Source organism: Phyllobates terribilis, unplaced genomic scaffold, assembly GCF_046119375.1.
Source record: "Phyllobates terribilis strain yellow unplaced genomic scaffold, ASM4611937v1 Scaffold_11__3_contigs__length_659146591, whole genome shotgun sequence".
Lineage (NCBI taxonomy): Eukaryota > Metazoa > Chordata > Amphibia > Anura > Dendrobatidae > Phyllobates > Phyllobates terribilis.
Genome location: NW_027362771.1, coordinates 647,648,434 through 647,665,173, shown reverse-complemented (window position 1 = coordinate 647,665,173; position 16,740 = coordinate 647,648,434). Strand labels below are relative to the sequence as shown.

Genomic DNA, 16,740 nt, shown 5'->3' with positions numbered 1-16,740 from the left:
ACCCATCCCTTGAAGACTGTGAGCCCTCGCGGGCAGGGTCCTCGCTCCACCATACCGCTGCACGACCAGCTCTGCCCTCACCTACTGTATCCTCACCCATCCCTTGAAGACTGTGAGCCCTCGCGGGCAGGGTCCTCGCTCCACCATACCGCTGCACGACCAGCTCTACCCTCACCTACTGTATCCTCACCCATCCCTTGTAGATTGTGAGCCCTCGCGGGCAGGGTCCTCGCTCCACCATACCGCTGCACGACCAGCTCTACCCTCACCCATCCCTTGTAGACTGTGAGCCCTCGCGGGCAGGGTCCTCTCTCCACAATACCGCTGCACGACCAGCTCTGCCCTCACCTACTGTATCCTCACCCATCCCTTGTAGATTGTGAGCCCTCGCGGGCAGGGTCCTCGCTCCACCATACCGCTGCACGATCAGCTCTGCCCTCACCTACTGTATCCTCACCCATCCCTTGTAGATTGTGAGCCCTCGCGGGCAGGGTCCTCGCTCCACCATACCGCTGCACGATCAGCTCTGCCCTCACCTACTGTATCCTCACCCATCCCTTGTAGATTGTGAGCCCTCGCGGGCAGGGTCCTCGCTCCACCATACCGCTGCACGACCAGCTCTACCCTCACCTACTGTATCCTCACCCATCCCTTGTAGACTGTGAGCCCTCGCGGGCAGGGTCCTCGCTCCACCATACCGCTGCACGACCAGCTCTACCCTCACCTACTGTATCCTCACCCATCCCTTGTAGATTGTGAGCCCTCGCGGGCAGGGTCCTCGCTCCACCATACCGCTGCACGACCAGCTCTACCCTCATCTACTGTATCCTCACCCATCCCTTGTAGATTGTGAGCCCTCGCGGGCAGGGTCCTCGCTCCACCATACCGCTGTACGACCAGTTCTGCCATCACCTACTGGATCCTCACCCATCCCTTGTAGATTGTGAGCCCTCGCGGGCATGGTCCTCGCTCCACCATACCGCTGCACGACCAGCTCTACCCCCACCTACTGTATCCTCACCCATCCCTTGTAGATTGTGAGCCCTCGCGGGCAGGGTCCTCGCTCCACCATACCGCTGCACGACCAGCTCTACCCCCACCTACTGTATCCTCACCCATCCCTTGTAGATTGTGAGCCCTCGCGGGCATGGTCCTCGCTCCACCATACCGCTGCACGACCAGCTCTACCCCCACCTACTGTATCCTCACCCATCCCCTGTAGATTGTGAGCCCTCGCGGGCAGGGTCCTCGCTCCACCATACCGCTGCACGACCAGCTCTACCCTCACCTACTGTATGCTCACCCATCCCTTGTAGACTGTGAGCCCTCGCGGGCATGGTCCTCGCTCCACCATACCGCTGCACGACCAGCTCTACCCCCACCTACTGTATCCTCACCCATCCCTTGTAGATTGTGAGCCCTCGCGGGCATGGTCCTCGCTCCACCATACCGCTGCACGACCAGCTCTACCCCCACCTACTGTATCCTCACCCATCCCCTGTAGATTGTGAGCCCTCGCGGGCAGGGTCCTCGCTCCACCATACCGCTGCACGACCAGCTCTACCCCCACCTACTGTATCCTCACCCATCCCTTGTAGATTGTGAGCCCTCGCGGGCAGGGTCCTCGCTCCACCATACCGCTGCACGACCAGCTCTACCCCCACCTACTGTATCCTCACCCATCCCCTGTAGATTGTGAGCCCTCGCGGGCAGGGTCCTCGCTCCACCATACCGCTGCACGACCAGCTCTACCCCCACCTACTGTATCCTCACCCATCCCCTGTAGATTGTGAGCCCTCGCGGGCAGGGTCCGCGCTCCACCATACCGCTGCACGACCAGCTCTACCCCCACCTACTGTATCCTCACCCATCCCTTGTAGATTGTGAGCCCTCGCGGGCATGGTCCTCGCTCCACCATACCGCTGCACGACCAGCTCTACCCCCACCTACTGTATCCTCACCCATCCCCTGTAGATTGTGAGCCCTCGCGGGCATGGTCCTCGCTCCACCATACCGCTGCACGACCAGCTCTACCCCCACCTACTGTATCCTCACCCATCCCCTGTAGATTGTGAGCCCTCGCGGGCAGGGTCCTCGCTCCACCATACCGCTGCACGACCAGCTCTACCCCCACCTACTGTATCCTCACCCATCCCTTGTAGATTGTGAGCCCTCGCGGGCAGGGTCCTCGCTCCACCATACCGCTGCACGACCAGCTCTACCCTCACCTACTGTATCCTCACCCATCCCTTGTAGATTGTGAGCCCTCGCGGGCAGGGTCCTCGCTCCACCATACCACGACCAGCTCTACCCTCACCTACTGTATCCTCACCCATCCCCTGTAGATTGTGAGCCCTCGCGGGCAGGGTCCTCGCTCCTCCTGTACCAGTCGCCGTCACGTTTTGTTTAAGATTATTGTAATTGTTCTTGTATGTATACTCCTTTTTCACATGTAAAGCGCCATGGAATAAATGGCTCCATAAAAATAAATAATAATAGGGAATGTAAATTGTGATCCTAAGTTACATCCTGTACATCCTCTTACATCCTAAATTATACTTCACAGCTGCACTCACTATTCTGCAGGTTCTGGCACATGTCCACCCACGGCTGTTAAACAGTTAAATGCCGCTGTAAATCTCTGACAACGGCATTTAACTCGTGCTTCTGGGAAGAGCGTCACATGATTGCGGTTTGCCGATGGGTTGGCATGACAAACCGGGGTCTGCAGGAGACCCCTGTGGTTGTCATTGCCAGATTGCAGCGAGCGCCGCCCAGTGGTCGCCGCTCATAGCAAATGAGCAAATCTGCTGTACACAGGCAATCTGCTCATCGCCTGTGTGTAGCATAGGAGATCGGAGAAGTGCTGCTTCTAGTTTCCCATGGAGAATATAGAACCAAGCAGAAAGTGCAAAAAAAAAAGGTTTTTAAAAATATTAAAAAAATAAAAGTTGAAATCACCCCCCTTTCGCCCCATTCAAAATAAAACAATTAAAAAAAAACCCACATACACATATTTGGTACCACCGCGTTCAGAATCGCCCGATCTATCAATATAAAAGAAGAATTAATCCGATCGGTAAACGAGAAAAAAATTCTAAACGCCGCAACATTGCAATAAAGGGCAATCAAAACGTCGGATCTACCCCAATATGGTATCAATAAAAACGTCAGCCCGGCGCGCAAAAAATAATCCCTCACCCGGCCCCAGATCACGAAAAATGGAGACGCTACGGGTCTCGGAAAATGGGGCCATTTTTTTGTAGCAAACTTTGGATTTTTTTTCACCACTTAAATAAAAAAGAACCTATAGATGTTTGGGGTCTATGAACTCGTAATGACCTGGAGAATCATGATGGCAGGTCAGTTGTAGCATCCAGTGAACGTGGTAAAAAAAAACAAAAAAAAACAACTGTGGAATTTCACCACATTTGGATTTTTTTTCCCGTTTTACAGCACACGATATGGTAAAACCAGCGATGACGTTCAAAAGAACAACTCGTCCCGCAAAAAATAAGCCCTCACACGGCCATATTGACTAAAGAATGAAAAAGTTATGGTTCTGGGAAGGAGAGCAAAAAACTAAATTGCCTGTCCAGGCTCCTGAGGCTCGAGAGCTGGCGGAAGAATCTCGCCACCCTTTTCTTGAACATCTCCCACCACTCTGACTTACTACTACAAAGATCCAGTAAGGGTACCTGGCTCTGAAGAAAATCCTCAAAGGACTGTCTTATCTCCGCTTCTTCCAAGAGAGACGAATTGAGCCTCCAAAAGCCTCTTCCCATCCGGGGGGTCTCTGTAACATTCAGGGAAAACAAAATCATACAGTGATCGGAGAACTCCACCTCAACAACAGATACTGCTGAAGAGACGGCTTCCTCCTTTAAATAAAACCTGTCTATCCTGGACCTACAGTTACCTCTATGATAGGTGAACCCCTCGTGGCCTGCGGTGTGCCGGATGTGGACATCCACCAGGCGAGCCTCACTAGCTATACTATTAAGGGCGACGCTATCATAAGTCAGCTTGTCTCTGGAACCTCCTCTATCCCGGGGCCTCGTGACAGTGTTGAAGTCCCCTCCAAAGATGACCTGCCGACTCGTAAAAAGGTAGGGCTTGATACTCATAAAGAGACACTTCCGGTCCCACTTAGATTGGGGACCATAGATGTTAATGAGCCGAAGCTCCTGTCCCTTCATGAGGACATCTAATATCAGGCACCTCCCCATTTCTAACTCAATAACCCGTCGGCATTCTACCGGTGCGGTAAAAAGGACCGCCACTCCGCTATACGGCTCGGCTGCAAGAGACCAATAGGAGGGCCCGAGTCTCCACTCCCTCTTAGCTATAAACACCTCTGCCATATTTGGCAGCCTGGTCTCTTGCAAAAAGAAAATGTCAGCTTCAACCCGGCTGAGAAAATCAAAGGCCGCAAATCTAGCCATATTTGACTTAATGCTGGCGACAGTAATGGACGCCAGCGTCAATGGAGTGGGTACCGCCATCATTGGTGATTGAGTTAGATGGCTTTCTTCTTCTCACTCCCCTTATCCTCTGCCTCAGACGAGGAATCCTTCCCCCTCTTTAATGACACAGAGGTGTCCATTCCCACATTTTTCCTTCTTTTTTCGTCCTCATCTCCGGACTCTGACCCAGTCCCTCCCCCCAAGGACCTTGCATCCCCAGGAGAAGGAGACTCGGCGCCCCCTGTAAGCTCCGCTGAAGCCGGAACTTCATCCTCGGCCTCCTCTTCAGAGGAAGAGATGTTCTCAAGGGCTTGGAACCGGTTAGAAAGACCAACCAGAGGGGAGTCAGTTTTACCTTCCTTAGGTACCTTGGTCAGAGCGGGAGAAGATGTTTTATCTCCCTTCTTTCTCTTCTTTTTTGGTGCCGAGCTTACTCTTGTCCTCTAGCCACCGCTTATTATCCTCATCCATACTTTCATAATGGGAGGATTCTGAGGCAGAGGCAGTTTCCTCCCTGTGGATCCTCCTGACCTCCTCATCCAACTCATCATCCCTCGGGGCCTTAGCAGCAACACTGGCATCCAGGACAGGGGCCGCCCCAGTAGCCCGGGGCTCGCCCCGCTCCCTCTCCTGTCTGCGCATGTCTAGATGCCTCAGCTGGGCAGGCGTCTCTTTATTGCTTTTCTTCCCTGGCCCCTCAGCTCCCCCACCTCTGCTAGTCCCCTCCCCAGCAGAATCGGCCTCACGGCTTTCTCCCACCGAGGTCTCGACTGCATTATCGAAGGAGCGAGGACAACGGCTGAATGGGTGACCTAACTCACCACACAGGTGGCACCTAATCTCCACACAAGAGGCAGCAAGATGGCCGACACCCCCACACAATGCACATTTCTGCACAGTGCAGTTTGCACTGAAGTGTGTGGGGTCGCCGCACCTGTGACAGAGCTTCGGTTGACCCTGGTAGAAGACCAGGATACGATCCCTACCCAGGAAGGCAGATGATGGAATGTGGGCAACCGTACCACCTGAATGTTTATGTTTTACCATATACGTCCAGGCTCCTAAATAGATACCAAACTCGTGGTTTTTCTTTGGCATCTCCACCACCTCTCCATACCGACCAAGCCACGTCATGATGTCATAACAAGAAAGCGACTCGTTACGAGTCATCACGGTCACTTTCTTGATCTGGTTTTGGCGAGACACTGCGTGGACGGCAAAGTCTCGCCAGCCGGACTCATTTTTTGCCCACTCATAATTCGTCCAGAAGAGCTCCGGTCGAACAAAGCTAACATCAAACTCAGGCGTGGAATAGGGATGTATCAAGGCGTAAATGTCAATCGCCTTGAAGCCCATCCTCAGCAGGAGCTCCACAACTTTAGACCTTGGAGGACATGCATCACTGCCCCTCCACCGAAGACGGACCACATTCCTACGCACACTGTCTGGCCCGGCTGTTGGGAGGGACCACACTGTATTCCCCCGTTTTTGCTCTCGGAAGGCCCCGAGGCCATGCCTCTCTATCCAGAAGGATAGATCAACCTCTCGGCTCTCTACCATTAGCCATTAGTAATCTCTCCCCCTTCTTTAGAGCCTCCAGAAGGCGTCGTTGCAACATGCCGTCCCCAAAGCCCGGAGACGAGGAGGAGGAGGATGCCCTATTTGCCCCGGAGGTGACACTGGCATAACTCTGGACAGGCATAGCCAACCCCGGGGGAGCAACCGGACCAGTGACTACATCAGCCCCAACAGCATCACTATTACCCACCTCCATCTCACCCTCCACCAAACCAGCAACCACACCACTAGATAATGAATTGGCCTCATTCACACCCACCACCACATTCATTCCTGCTGGATCAGTAACAATGGTGGATGACATTTTGACCTCAGTTCAGTCACCTCCATAGAACTGGAGGCGACCTCACCCCGGGTCTTATGTGTGCCCTCCGCGTCATCAGTCGGTAATTTCTGTTTGACATTCGGTATAATGCGCCGCTGATCTTTAGCGCACCACGGTATCGTGGCCTGACGGAACGCCCGCCGCCGGGCCGCCCTCACTGTCCAGCCTCTCGGCTGATGCACCTCCTGCTGCGTCCCCGCTACTACAAGCAGAGACAGAGCTCTGCGCCTCACTACCGCGCTGTGCAATCTCCCCGCGCCTTTGCACCGGATCCACAGCAGAACCTGGGCTGGGCTGGGCAACGGGGCTTATACAGCAAGCTGAGCCTGCCGCCGACTCAGGGGGTACAGGGAGGGGGGCATAGACATAGCTTACCGCTTCCTGCAGCTTTGGCTTGGTCTTCTTAGCCTTTTTCTGGCCCCAAGGTGCCTCTTCTGGTAAATTGTCACCAAGATGGAAGTTTTGGAGGCACACTGGGGACTCCAGGAGCTTTATTTCCGCCATTAGCGCCCCTCCCTGGCCGCTGCTGTCACTGTCCTCCCCAGAGCCGGCAGAACTGCGACCGGATGTCATTGTCGCCTGTCCTGCAGGGAGCTCGCTGCACATGGCCTGCGGGTGACTTTGCAGGCTGCCAGTGACGCGCCCCCTGGGCCATGTTCAGGGGATACCTGGAGCCGGATCTGAGCAGGGGTAGTAGTCCTTGTGGCGGTGACCCGGTCCGTGCCCAGGGTGTCAAACTAAGTGTGTGGCAGTCTTTGTAGATGTTGCTTAAGTGTCGACTACGCCACCCGACCAGGCCTGGTGGGGTGGTGGCTTGCAACAGGCTCCTGACCACTGGGTCGGTGCTGCCTGCCTCTCCCTCCATCTCCGGGTGCGTTCTCTCCAGACTCCTCCAGGCTGCTCCCATCTTCACTCTTTTGTTCTCTCTCCGCCCCCATTCAGGGTGGTCCTGGGGCAACTTGGTGATTGGCAGTTCCAGGGGCAGACCCCCCACGCTGACGGACATCTCAATCATTACAGTCTCTGATGGTGGGGGCGGTCTTCGCTTCTGGCGCCATTCTTGGACCTGGCCCACGATGGGAGGTGGTCTCTTGCCACCCTCTGGCACGCCCATAATGGCGTCCGCTCTGCCAGGGCGGGAAATCTTCTCAGATGGCGGGAATCGTCTCCCAGTGGCGGGAAACTCCGTGGATGGCGGGAAAAGGCTGCATATGGCGGGCAACCGGCGGGAAATGATCCGAGATGGCGTCCGATGGCGGGGACCCTCCGGAGCTGGCGGGAGACTTCTTTTTACGGTACATTTAGACTTTTCTTCAGGCACGCAGTACCCGGTAGTTGCGGGCACGTGATCCTGCCGACTACGCCAAAGTTGACGCGCCCCCTGGGCCATGTTCAGGGGATACCCGGAGCCGGATCTGAGCAGGGGTAGTAGTCCTTGTGGCGGTGACCCGGTCCGTGCCCAGGGTGTCAAACTAAGTGTGTGGCAGTCTTTGTAGATGTTGCTTAAGTGTCGACTACGCCACCCGTTGATTTGCGGTCACAAGGCCGCCGCTGCAGAACAGTCCGCTGAGGCTGGTAGTATGTGTGCAGTGATGGTGGTATAACCCCCAACGGGAGGGGTATGGCCTCAGGGCAGCTGGTGTGGATGATGGAGGTAGTGGAAGTGCAGAAATGAGAGTCAGAGGCGTGAGATGCAGTTTCAGGGTTTTTACTCACAGTAGTTCTTTCAGTCACTCTGGCCTTGAGTGACCACCCGAGCCGTGCTGCATTCACCAGGTGTGGGACTCGGCTAACCCCCAGGCAGTTCCGGAGCGTGGTCCTGAGCTTCCCTCTCTCTCTCTCTTTCTCCTGGCCGTCCCCACCAGGGATCCACCTTTGTCCGGTTCCCTTGTGTCTCTTGGTGGCAAAACCTTCTCTGGCTTTCCTGACCCTACTCTTGGTGTACCTTCCTGGTGGATGTGGTGAGGGTCGTGGCAAAGCTTGACCACGACCTCCGGTTCCTGGCTAAGGGTTACTTTTGCCTCCGCCAGCTTGGGATCCGGTGCCCTCTTCTGCCAACCCTTCACCCTTTTGGCTTAATTCTGGGATCTCAGGGTTCCCTCTGGCTCTGCGTCTCTGGGCCTTTCTTCTTCCTCCTCCACTACAAGCCTGGCCCTGGAGCTGGGCCCAGCAGGAGCCACAGCTCCCTGTCAGCCCTCCTGGCTGAGCTCCTCTGCTCGGCTTCTCCTCAGGCTGAACTGACTGACCGACTGACCCTGATCTAAGATGGTGCCCACCATATATACTCCCTCTATGTGTGAGCCCAGGTGACTAGCACCCAATGGGCTCCTATCTCTATGCCCAGAGCCCCTCCCCTATCTGCCCCTACACTACTGAGATGTTCCACCCCCCTCCCACTCCAGCCAGGGACAGACGCTGTCGTACCTGCACATTTATCTGGTGGGAGTACCGTAGTTCTGTCCCCCGGAAATGGGATGTATGTAGTGCATGCAGCCTACTGAGCTCAGTCCCACACTCCATCCTTACCCGGGAGTGGAATACCACACCTCTGGGTCGAGGTGCAATACCCCTGTAGCAACCGAGTCCTCAGGGTGCTACACCAGCTGGGGCTTCCTGCTGGTCATCATCACTCTCATCATCCACCTGGCTCTCAGGCTGCAGCCCCATCTGCCTTTGCTCTCTGTTATCAGCCATTTCTCTGAATCGATCTTCATTAATGAGTTTTTCCTTGAATGGACCACTCTGCTCTCTTATCAAAGCTTTTCTCACTTCCAGTTCATTAATATCAAGCTTTGGTTGCGTTACCTCCGCTTGGAGTTTAGTCTTCCTCGGTTTGGAGGACCCTGCAGCTTTGGCGCTTGTGCAGCTCAGAGTGCCGGAGGAAAGACACTCATTGAATACCTCAGTCAAGAGGGGAACCAAGACGTCCTTAAAGGTCTTATAGTATTCTGATGTTAAGCCATCTGGACTGGGAGATTTCTTTAGGGCAAGCCCTTCAATCGCCAACTTAGCTTCCTCTTCCCTGATCATCTCTGTCAAAACGCCAAGAGAGGGGTCTACCCCTGGTTCGGGGACGGCTTCAGCCAGAAAAGCTGACATCTCATCCCAATCCAGATCCCTCTTCCCCAAGAGGTGCGAGTAGAAGGATCTGACGACTTCCAGGATCCCTGATCTGGATCTTTTCAGGGACCCCGCAGTGTCAACCAGTCCTATAGCAACTTTACTATTCACTGACATCTTGCAGTTTCTGTAAGGGTCGGACGAGCGGTACTTCCCATAATCCCTCTCAAAAACCAAAGATGTGTGTCTATCATACTGACACCTCATTAGCAAAGATTTCACTCTGCAGATCTCCTCGCGGCTACCTCCAGTTGAGACAAGATGCTCGAGTTTCTTCCTCAGTCCCTGATACAGGCCGTACCTGTCCAGGCTCCTGAGGCTCGAGAGCTGCCGGAAGAATCTCGCCACCCTTTTCTTGAACATCTCCCACCACTCTGACTTACCACTACAAAGATCCAGTAAGGGTACTTGACTCTGAAGAAAATCCTCAAAGGATTGTCTTATCTCCGCTTATATTTTATACACACCACCCCATAATATATGCTTTGTCGTCTGAGATGTCCATTTTTTGTCCTCTTCCCTGATCATCTCTGTCAAAACGCCAAGAGAGGGGTCTACCCCTGGTTCGGGGACGGCTTCAGCCAGAAAAGCCGACATCTCATCCCAATCCAGATCCCTCTTCCCCAAGAGGTGCGAGTAGAAGGATCTGACGACCTCCAGGATCCCTGATCTGGATCTTTTCAGGGAACCCACAGTGTCAACCAGTCCTGTAACAACTTTACTATTCACTGACATCTTGCAGTCCGAATCGGTCTTCATTTATCAGTTTTTCCTTCAAAGGACCACTCTGCTCTCTGATGACAGGTTTCCTTAATTTCAGCACATTAATATCACTGCTGAGCCTCTTTACCTCCGCCTGGAGTTTAGCCTTCCTCGGTTTGTAGGCACCTGCAGCTTTGGCGCTTGTGCAGCGCAGCTCCTCCCAGAGTCTGCTGACGAGCTTACTTGCATCTTCATACTCACGGAGGTGGCTCATGACCCAGGAGGCATAGATGAACACAGACTCCCAGGGACTTTGCAGTCCCCCGCCTTCCTCAGTGAGGTCAGCTCAGCTTTCCTCCGGAAGGAGCTCCATCATTCACGCTGTCAGGCTTTTCCTCCATGCTGGAAGCCTTGCGGCTTCTCTGGGTCTCCACAAACCCAGGGGGAGTAGGAGCCACATTGCTGCGACTCCTGGTGGAACGTCTTACCCCCGAGTCCTCCGATGTGCAGACCGGTTGCTGGTTTCTCCTGCTCCCCGCCAGCCTGGTTTGGGGAACAGAAGCCTGGGACTTGGCTCCATCACTCATCCCAGGAAACCCACTCCCTCCCTGGGTAGGAGAGAGAGCAGATCCCCAGGTGGAGAGGTGTTGGTTCTCAGGAGCTCAGGAGCACACAGCAGGATCTGCAGCCACCACACCCGCAATCACCACAGTGAGCAACAGCTGATTAGAGCTGCACTCACTATACTGCTGGTGCAGTCACTGTGTACATACATTACATTACTGATCCTGAGTTACCTCCTGTATTATACTTAAGAGCTGCACTCTACCATCCTAAGCCTCTCACTGTTTTGCATGGATGACTGTCCGGAGATCACTCATCTTTTGCGCTTCCAGCACACATGTCCGGCAGACATTCCTTACACCAGTGCTCAGGCTGAGAATCCATAACTTTGGGTGATTTAGAGGGAACCTGTGGGCAGGTTCTTCCTATATAACGTACGGCCGCACCTTACAGCACTCTAGCATGTGAGTATAATAAATGGTGTCTTTGTGATTTGCAGGGGGTTGGGGACATATATGCAGCTTCTTAGTGGGCTGTAAAAGGAGCCTTAACAGGTGCAGGCCGTACTTTATATGGGGAAAGTCTGCTGACCGGTTCCCTTTAACCCTTTCGCAACCCTGGGATTTTCTGTTTTTGTTTTTTGCTCCCCTTGTTCCCAGAGCCATAGCGTTTTTATTTTTTGGTCAATATGGAAGTGTGAGGGCTTATTTTTTGCGCGACGAGTTGTACTTTTGAACAACGTTACTGGTTTTACCATATCGTGTACTGGAAAACGGGAAAAAAATTCCAAGTGCGGTGAAATTGCAAAAAAAGTGCAATACCACAGATGTTTTTTTTTGTTTGTTTTTTTACCACGTTCACTGATTGCTAGAACTGAGCGGCCATCATTATTCTCCAGGTCATTACGAGTTCATAGATTCCAAACATCTATAGGTTCTTTTTTATTTAAGTGGTGAAAAAAATACAAAGTTTGCTAAAAAAAAAAAAATGGCGTCATTTTCCGTAGCGTCTCCATTTTTCGGAATCTGGGGCCGGGTGAGGGATTATTTTTTGCGCGCCAAGCTGACGTTTTTATTGATACCATTTTGGGGTAGATCTGATGTTTTGATCGCCCGTTATTGCATTTTATTGCAATGTTGCGGCGACCAAAGAAAGATGTTTTGGTGTTTAGAATTTTTTTCTCGTTACGCCGTTTACCGATCGGATTAATTATTTTTTTATATTGATAGATCGGGCGATTTTTAACGTGGCGATACCAAATATGTGCATGTGGGTTTTTTTTTAATTATTTTATTTTGAATGGGACGAAAGGGGGGGTGATTTAAACATTTATATATTTTTTTATTTTTTTAATATTTTTAAAAACATTTTTTTTACACTTTTTTGCTTTCTTCTATAGTCTCCATAGGAGACTAGAAGCAGCACTTGTCTGATCGCCTCTGCTACATACAGGGGATCAGCAGATCCCCTGTATGCAGCAGAAACGGTCCTGTGCTATGAGCGCTGACCACTAGGTGGCGCTCATAGCGATCAGCTCATGACAACCACAGGCGTCTCCTGCAGACCCAGGGTTGTCATGCCCACGTATCGGAGACCCGCGATCACGTGACAGGGTCACCGATGGGCTGGGTAAGGGTTAAATACGATGTTAAATACCGCTGTCAGAGATTGACAGCGGCATTTAACATGTTAACAGCCACGGGTGGATCGCGATTCCACCCGCGGCTGTTGCGGGCACATGTCCACTGTAATAATCAGCTGACATGTGCCCAGTTCAGTGCGGGCTCAGCACCGGAGCCCGCACTGAACAGGGGGTGACAGCCTAGTGCGTACTAATACGTCACAGGCTGTAAAGGGGTTAAAGTCTATGTTCCCACATTGTGATCATACTGCATTTTGGAGATGGTGTAAGAGACGTGATCATGGACAGATCTATAAATGATCATTGATGGCCATTTCCTCCGGACTCTGGGAGTGCGCGGTGTATGGGGCGATGGTGGCCCGTGAGGAGGGTGACCTGGCGGCCTGAGCAGCATCGTGTCTATACAGATATCAACACAAACTGATGATTGAGAACAATGATCCAGATCCAGTCCATCTCAGCGTGACATTAGTGAATCCCCCTCCTGAGCGAGCTGCGCTGCCTTCTGCGGGCTCTGTCCAGATAATGCAGACAGTGTCCACTCCCTGGCGTCTACGTTATAAGCACCACATATATGCAGAGCTGTTAGTGCAGCCTCCAGGCATTGACCTCTCGTCGGAGATGACTTCACCTTGTGGTGTCTTTCCTGCTCAGTCCTGCTCCGGCAGTGATGTGACATTTCTTTGCTTGCTGTGTAAACAGTTTATAAGCGGGGGTGCGTGTGTGCGGAGTGGGTTCACAGCCCTATTGTGTGCAGTCACTTGTTACTTTGCTGTTTAGCCCAAAACACAGCCCTTCTGTCCCTCACATAAGCCTTCCCTGGAATGTCCTCGTCCCTCTTACATAATGTTCTTTTTTTTTTTTTCAACCTTTCCTTTGTACATTTCAAAGAGTGAATTGTACGAAAAAGTCAATAGAAACCGGGCCGGACCTGGTCAGCACCACCTGTCCTTAGACATCTCCAAATATTGCCCCATCTTTGTTTCATACTTGAGCTAAACAATAAGCATTCAGGAAAAATGTCCATTTTAAATTCTCTGTAGAGAATCCTTTGCAGCAATGACGGCCTGAAGTCTGGAGGCTATGGCCGTCACCATCGCTGGTCTCCTCCTGTGTGAGGGTTTGCAGTAATGATGGCCTGAAGTCTAGAGGCCATGGACGTCACCATCGCTGGTCTCCTCTGGTGTGAGGGTTTGCAGCAATGACGGCCTGAAGTCTGGAGGCCATGGCCGTCACCATCGCTGGTCTCCTCTGGTGTGAGGGTTTGCAGCAATGACGGCCTGAAGTCTGGAGGCTATGGCAGTCACCATCGCTGGTCTCCTCCTGTGTGAGGGTTTGCAGTAATGATGGCCTGAAGTCTAGAGGCCATGGACGTCACCATCGCTGGTCTCCTCTGATGTGAGGATTTGCAGTAATGATGGCCTGAAGTCTAGAGGCCATGGACGTCACCATCGCTGGTCTCCGCTGGTGTGAGGGTTTGCAGCAATGACGGCCTGAAGTCTGGAGGCTATGGCCGTCACCATCGCTGGTCTCCTCTGGTGTGAGGGTTTGCAGCAATGACGGCCTGAAGTCTGGAGGCTATGGCCGTCACCATCGCTGGTCTCCTCCTGTGTGAGGGTTTGCAGTAATGATGGCCTGAAGTCTAGAGGCCATGGACGTCACCATCGCTGGTCTCCTCTGGTGTGAGGGTTTGCAGCAATGACGGCCTGAAGTCTGGAGGCTATGGCCGTCACCATCGCTGGTCTCCTCCTGTGTGAGGGTTTGCAGTAATGATGGCCTGAAGTCTAGAGGCCATGGACGTCACCATCACTGGTCTCCTCTGGTGTGAGGGTTTGCAGTAATGATGGCCTGAAGTCTGGAGGCTATGGACGTCACCATCGCTGGTCTCCTCTGGTGTGAGGGTTTGCAGCAATGACGGCCTGAAGTCTGGAGGCTATGGCCGTCACCATCGCTGGTCTCCTCTGGTGTGAGGGTTTGCAGCAATGACGGCCTGAAGTCTGGAGGCTATGGACGTCACCATCGCTGGTCTCCTCTGGTGTGAGGGTTTGCAGCAATGACGGCCTGAAGTCTGGAGGCTATGGCCGTCACCATCGCTGGTCTCCTCTGGTGTGAGGGTTTGCAGCAATGACGGCCTGAAGTCTAGAGGCTATGGCCGTCACCATCGCTGGTCTCCTCCTGTGTGAGGGTTTGCAGTAATGATGGCCTGAAGTCTAGAGGCCATGGACGTCACCATCGCTGGTCTCCTCAGGTGTGAGGGTTTGCAGTAATGACGGCCTGAAGTCTAGAGGCCATGGACGTCACCATCGCTGGTTTCCTCTGGTGTGAGGGTTTGCAGCAATGACGGCCTGAAGTCTAGAGGCCATGGACGTCACCATCGCTGGTCTCCTCTGGTGTGAGGGTTTGCAGCAATGACGGCCTGAAGTCTGGAGGCTATGGCCGTCACCATCGCTGGTTTCCTCTGGTGTGAGGGTTTGCAGTAATGATGGCCTGAAGTCTAGAGGCCATGGACGTCTCCATCGCTGGTTTCCTCCGGTGTGAGGCTTTGCAGCAATGACGGCCTGAAATCTGGAGGCCATGGACGTCTCCATCGCTGGTTTCCTCTGGTGTGAGGCTTTGCAGCAATGACGGCCTGAAATCTGGAGGCCATGCCCGTCACCATCGCTGGTTTCCTCTGGTGTGAGGCTTTGCAGCAATGACGGCCTGAAGTCTAGAGGCCATGGACGTCACCATCGCCGGTTTTCTCCTATGTGAGGCTTTGCAGCAATGACGGCCTGAAGTCTAGAGGCCATGGACGTCTCCATCGCTGGTTTCCTCTGGTGTGAGGCTTTGCAGCAATGACGGCCTGAAGTCTGGAGGTCATGGACGTCACCATCGCTGCTCTCCTCTGGTGTGAGGCTTTGCAGCAATGACGGTCTGAAGTCTGGAGGCCATGGACGTCTCCATCGCTGGTTTCCTCTGGTGTGAGGCTTTGCAGCAATGACGGCCTGAAGTCTAGAGGCCATGGCTGTCACCATCGCTGGTTTCCTCCTATGTGAGGCTTTGCAGCAATGACGGTCTGAAGTCTGGAGGCCATGGACGTCTCCATCGCTGGTTTCCTCCTATGTGAGGCTTTGCAGCAATGACGGTCTGAAGTCTGGAGGCCATGGCCGTCACCATTGCTGGTCTCATCCTGTGTGAGGCTTTTCAGCAATGACGGCCTGAAGTCTATAGGCCATGGCCGTCACCATCGCTGGTCTCCTCTGATGTGAGGGTTTGCAGCAATGACGGCCTGAAGTCTGGAGGCCATGGCTTTCACCATCGCTGGTTTCCTCTGGTGTGAGGGTTTGCAGCAATGACGGCCCGAAGTCTGGAGGCCATGGCCGTCACCATCGCTGATCTCCTCCTGTGCGAGGCTTTGCAGCAATGACGGCCTGAAGTCTAGAGGCCATGGCTGTCACCATCGCTGATCTCCTCCGGTGTGAGACTTTGCAGCAATGACGGCCTGAAGTCTAGAGGCCATGGCTGTCACAATCGCTGGTTTCCTCTGGTGTGAGAGTTTGCAGTAATGACGGCCTGAAGTCTGGAGGCCATGGCCGTCACCATCGCTGGTTTCCTCTGGTGTGAGGCTTTGCAGCAATGACGGCCTGAAGTCTAGAGGCCATGGCTGTCACCATCGCTGGTTTCCTCTGGTGTGAGGGTTTGCAGCAATGATGGCCTGAAGTCTGGAGGCCATGGCCGTCACCATCGCTAGTCTCCTCCTGTGTGAGGCTTTTCAGCAATGACGGCCTTAAGTCTAGAGGCCATGGCTGTCATCATCGCTGGTTTCCTCTGGTGTGAGGCTTTTCAGCAATGACGGCCTGAAGTCTAGAGGCCATGGCTGTCACCATCGCTGGTTTCCTCTGGTATGAGGGTTTGCAGTAATGATGGCCTGAAGTCTGGAGGCCATGGCTGTCACCATCGCTGGTTTCCTCTGGTGTGAGGCTTCTCAGCAATGACAGCCTGAAGTCTAGAGGCCATGGCTGTCCCCTTCGCTGGTTTCCTCTGGTGTGAGGCTTTGCAGCAATGACGGCCTGAAGTCTGGAGGCCATGGAGTCACCATTGCTGGTTTCCTCTGGTGTGAGGCTTTGCAGCAATGACGGCCTGAAGTCTGGAGGCCATGGAGTCACCATCGCTGGTTTCCTCCGGTGTGAGGCTTTGCAGTAATGATGGCCTGAATTCTGGATGCCATGGACGTCACCATCGCTGGTCTCCTCCGGTGTGAGGCTTTGCAGCAATGATGTCCTGAAGTCTGGAGGCCATGGACGTCCCCATCGCTGGTTTCCTCCGGTGTGAGGCTTTGCTGCCTTTACTGCAGTAACTTCGGT

At 53.5% G+C, this 16,740-nt stretch overlaps 1 protein-coding gene across 1 annotated transcript in view; it reads right to left on the bottom strand.

Moving 5' to 3' along the window:
• Window positions 1-15,198, bottom strand: part of LOC141167625 (uncharacterized) — a 59,251-nt gene extending 44,053 nt beyond the window's left edge. The window contains exons 1-3 of the mRNA XM_073655008.1: window positions 15,125-15,198; window positions 3,920-4,098; window positions 3,699-3,796 (exon numbers count right to left, since the gene is read on the bottom strand). Coding sequence (XP_073511109.1) covers window positions 3,699-3,796; window positions 3,920-4,098; window positions 15,125-15,198 — 351 coding nt within the window. The remainder of the gene's footprint in view (window positions 1-3,698; window positions 3,797-3,919; window positions 4,099-15,124) is intronic.
• Between the last annotated feature and the right edge of the window lie 1,542 nt (window positions 15,199-16,740).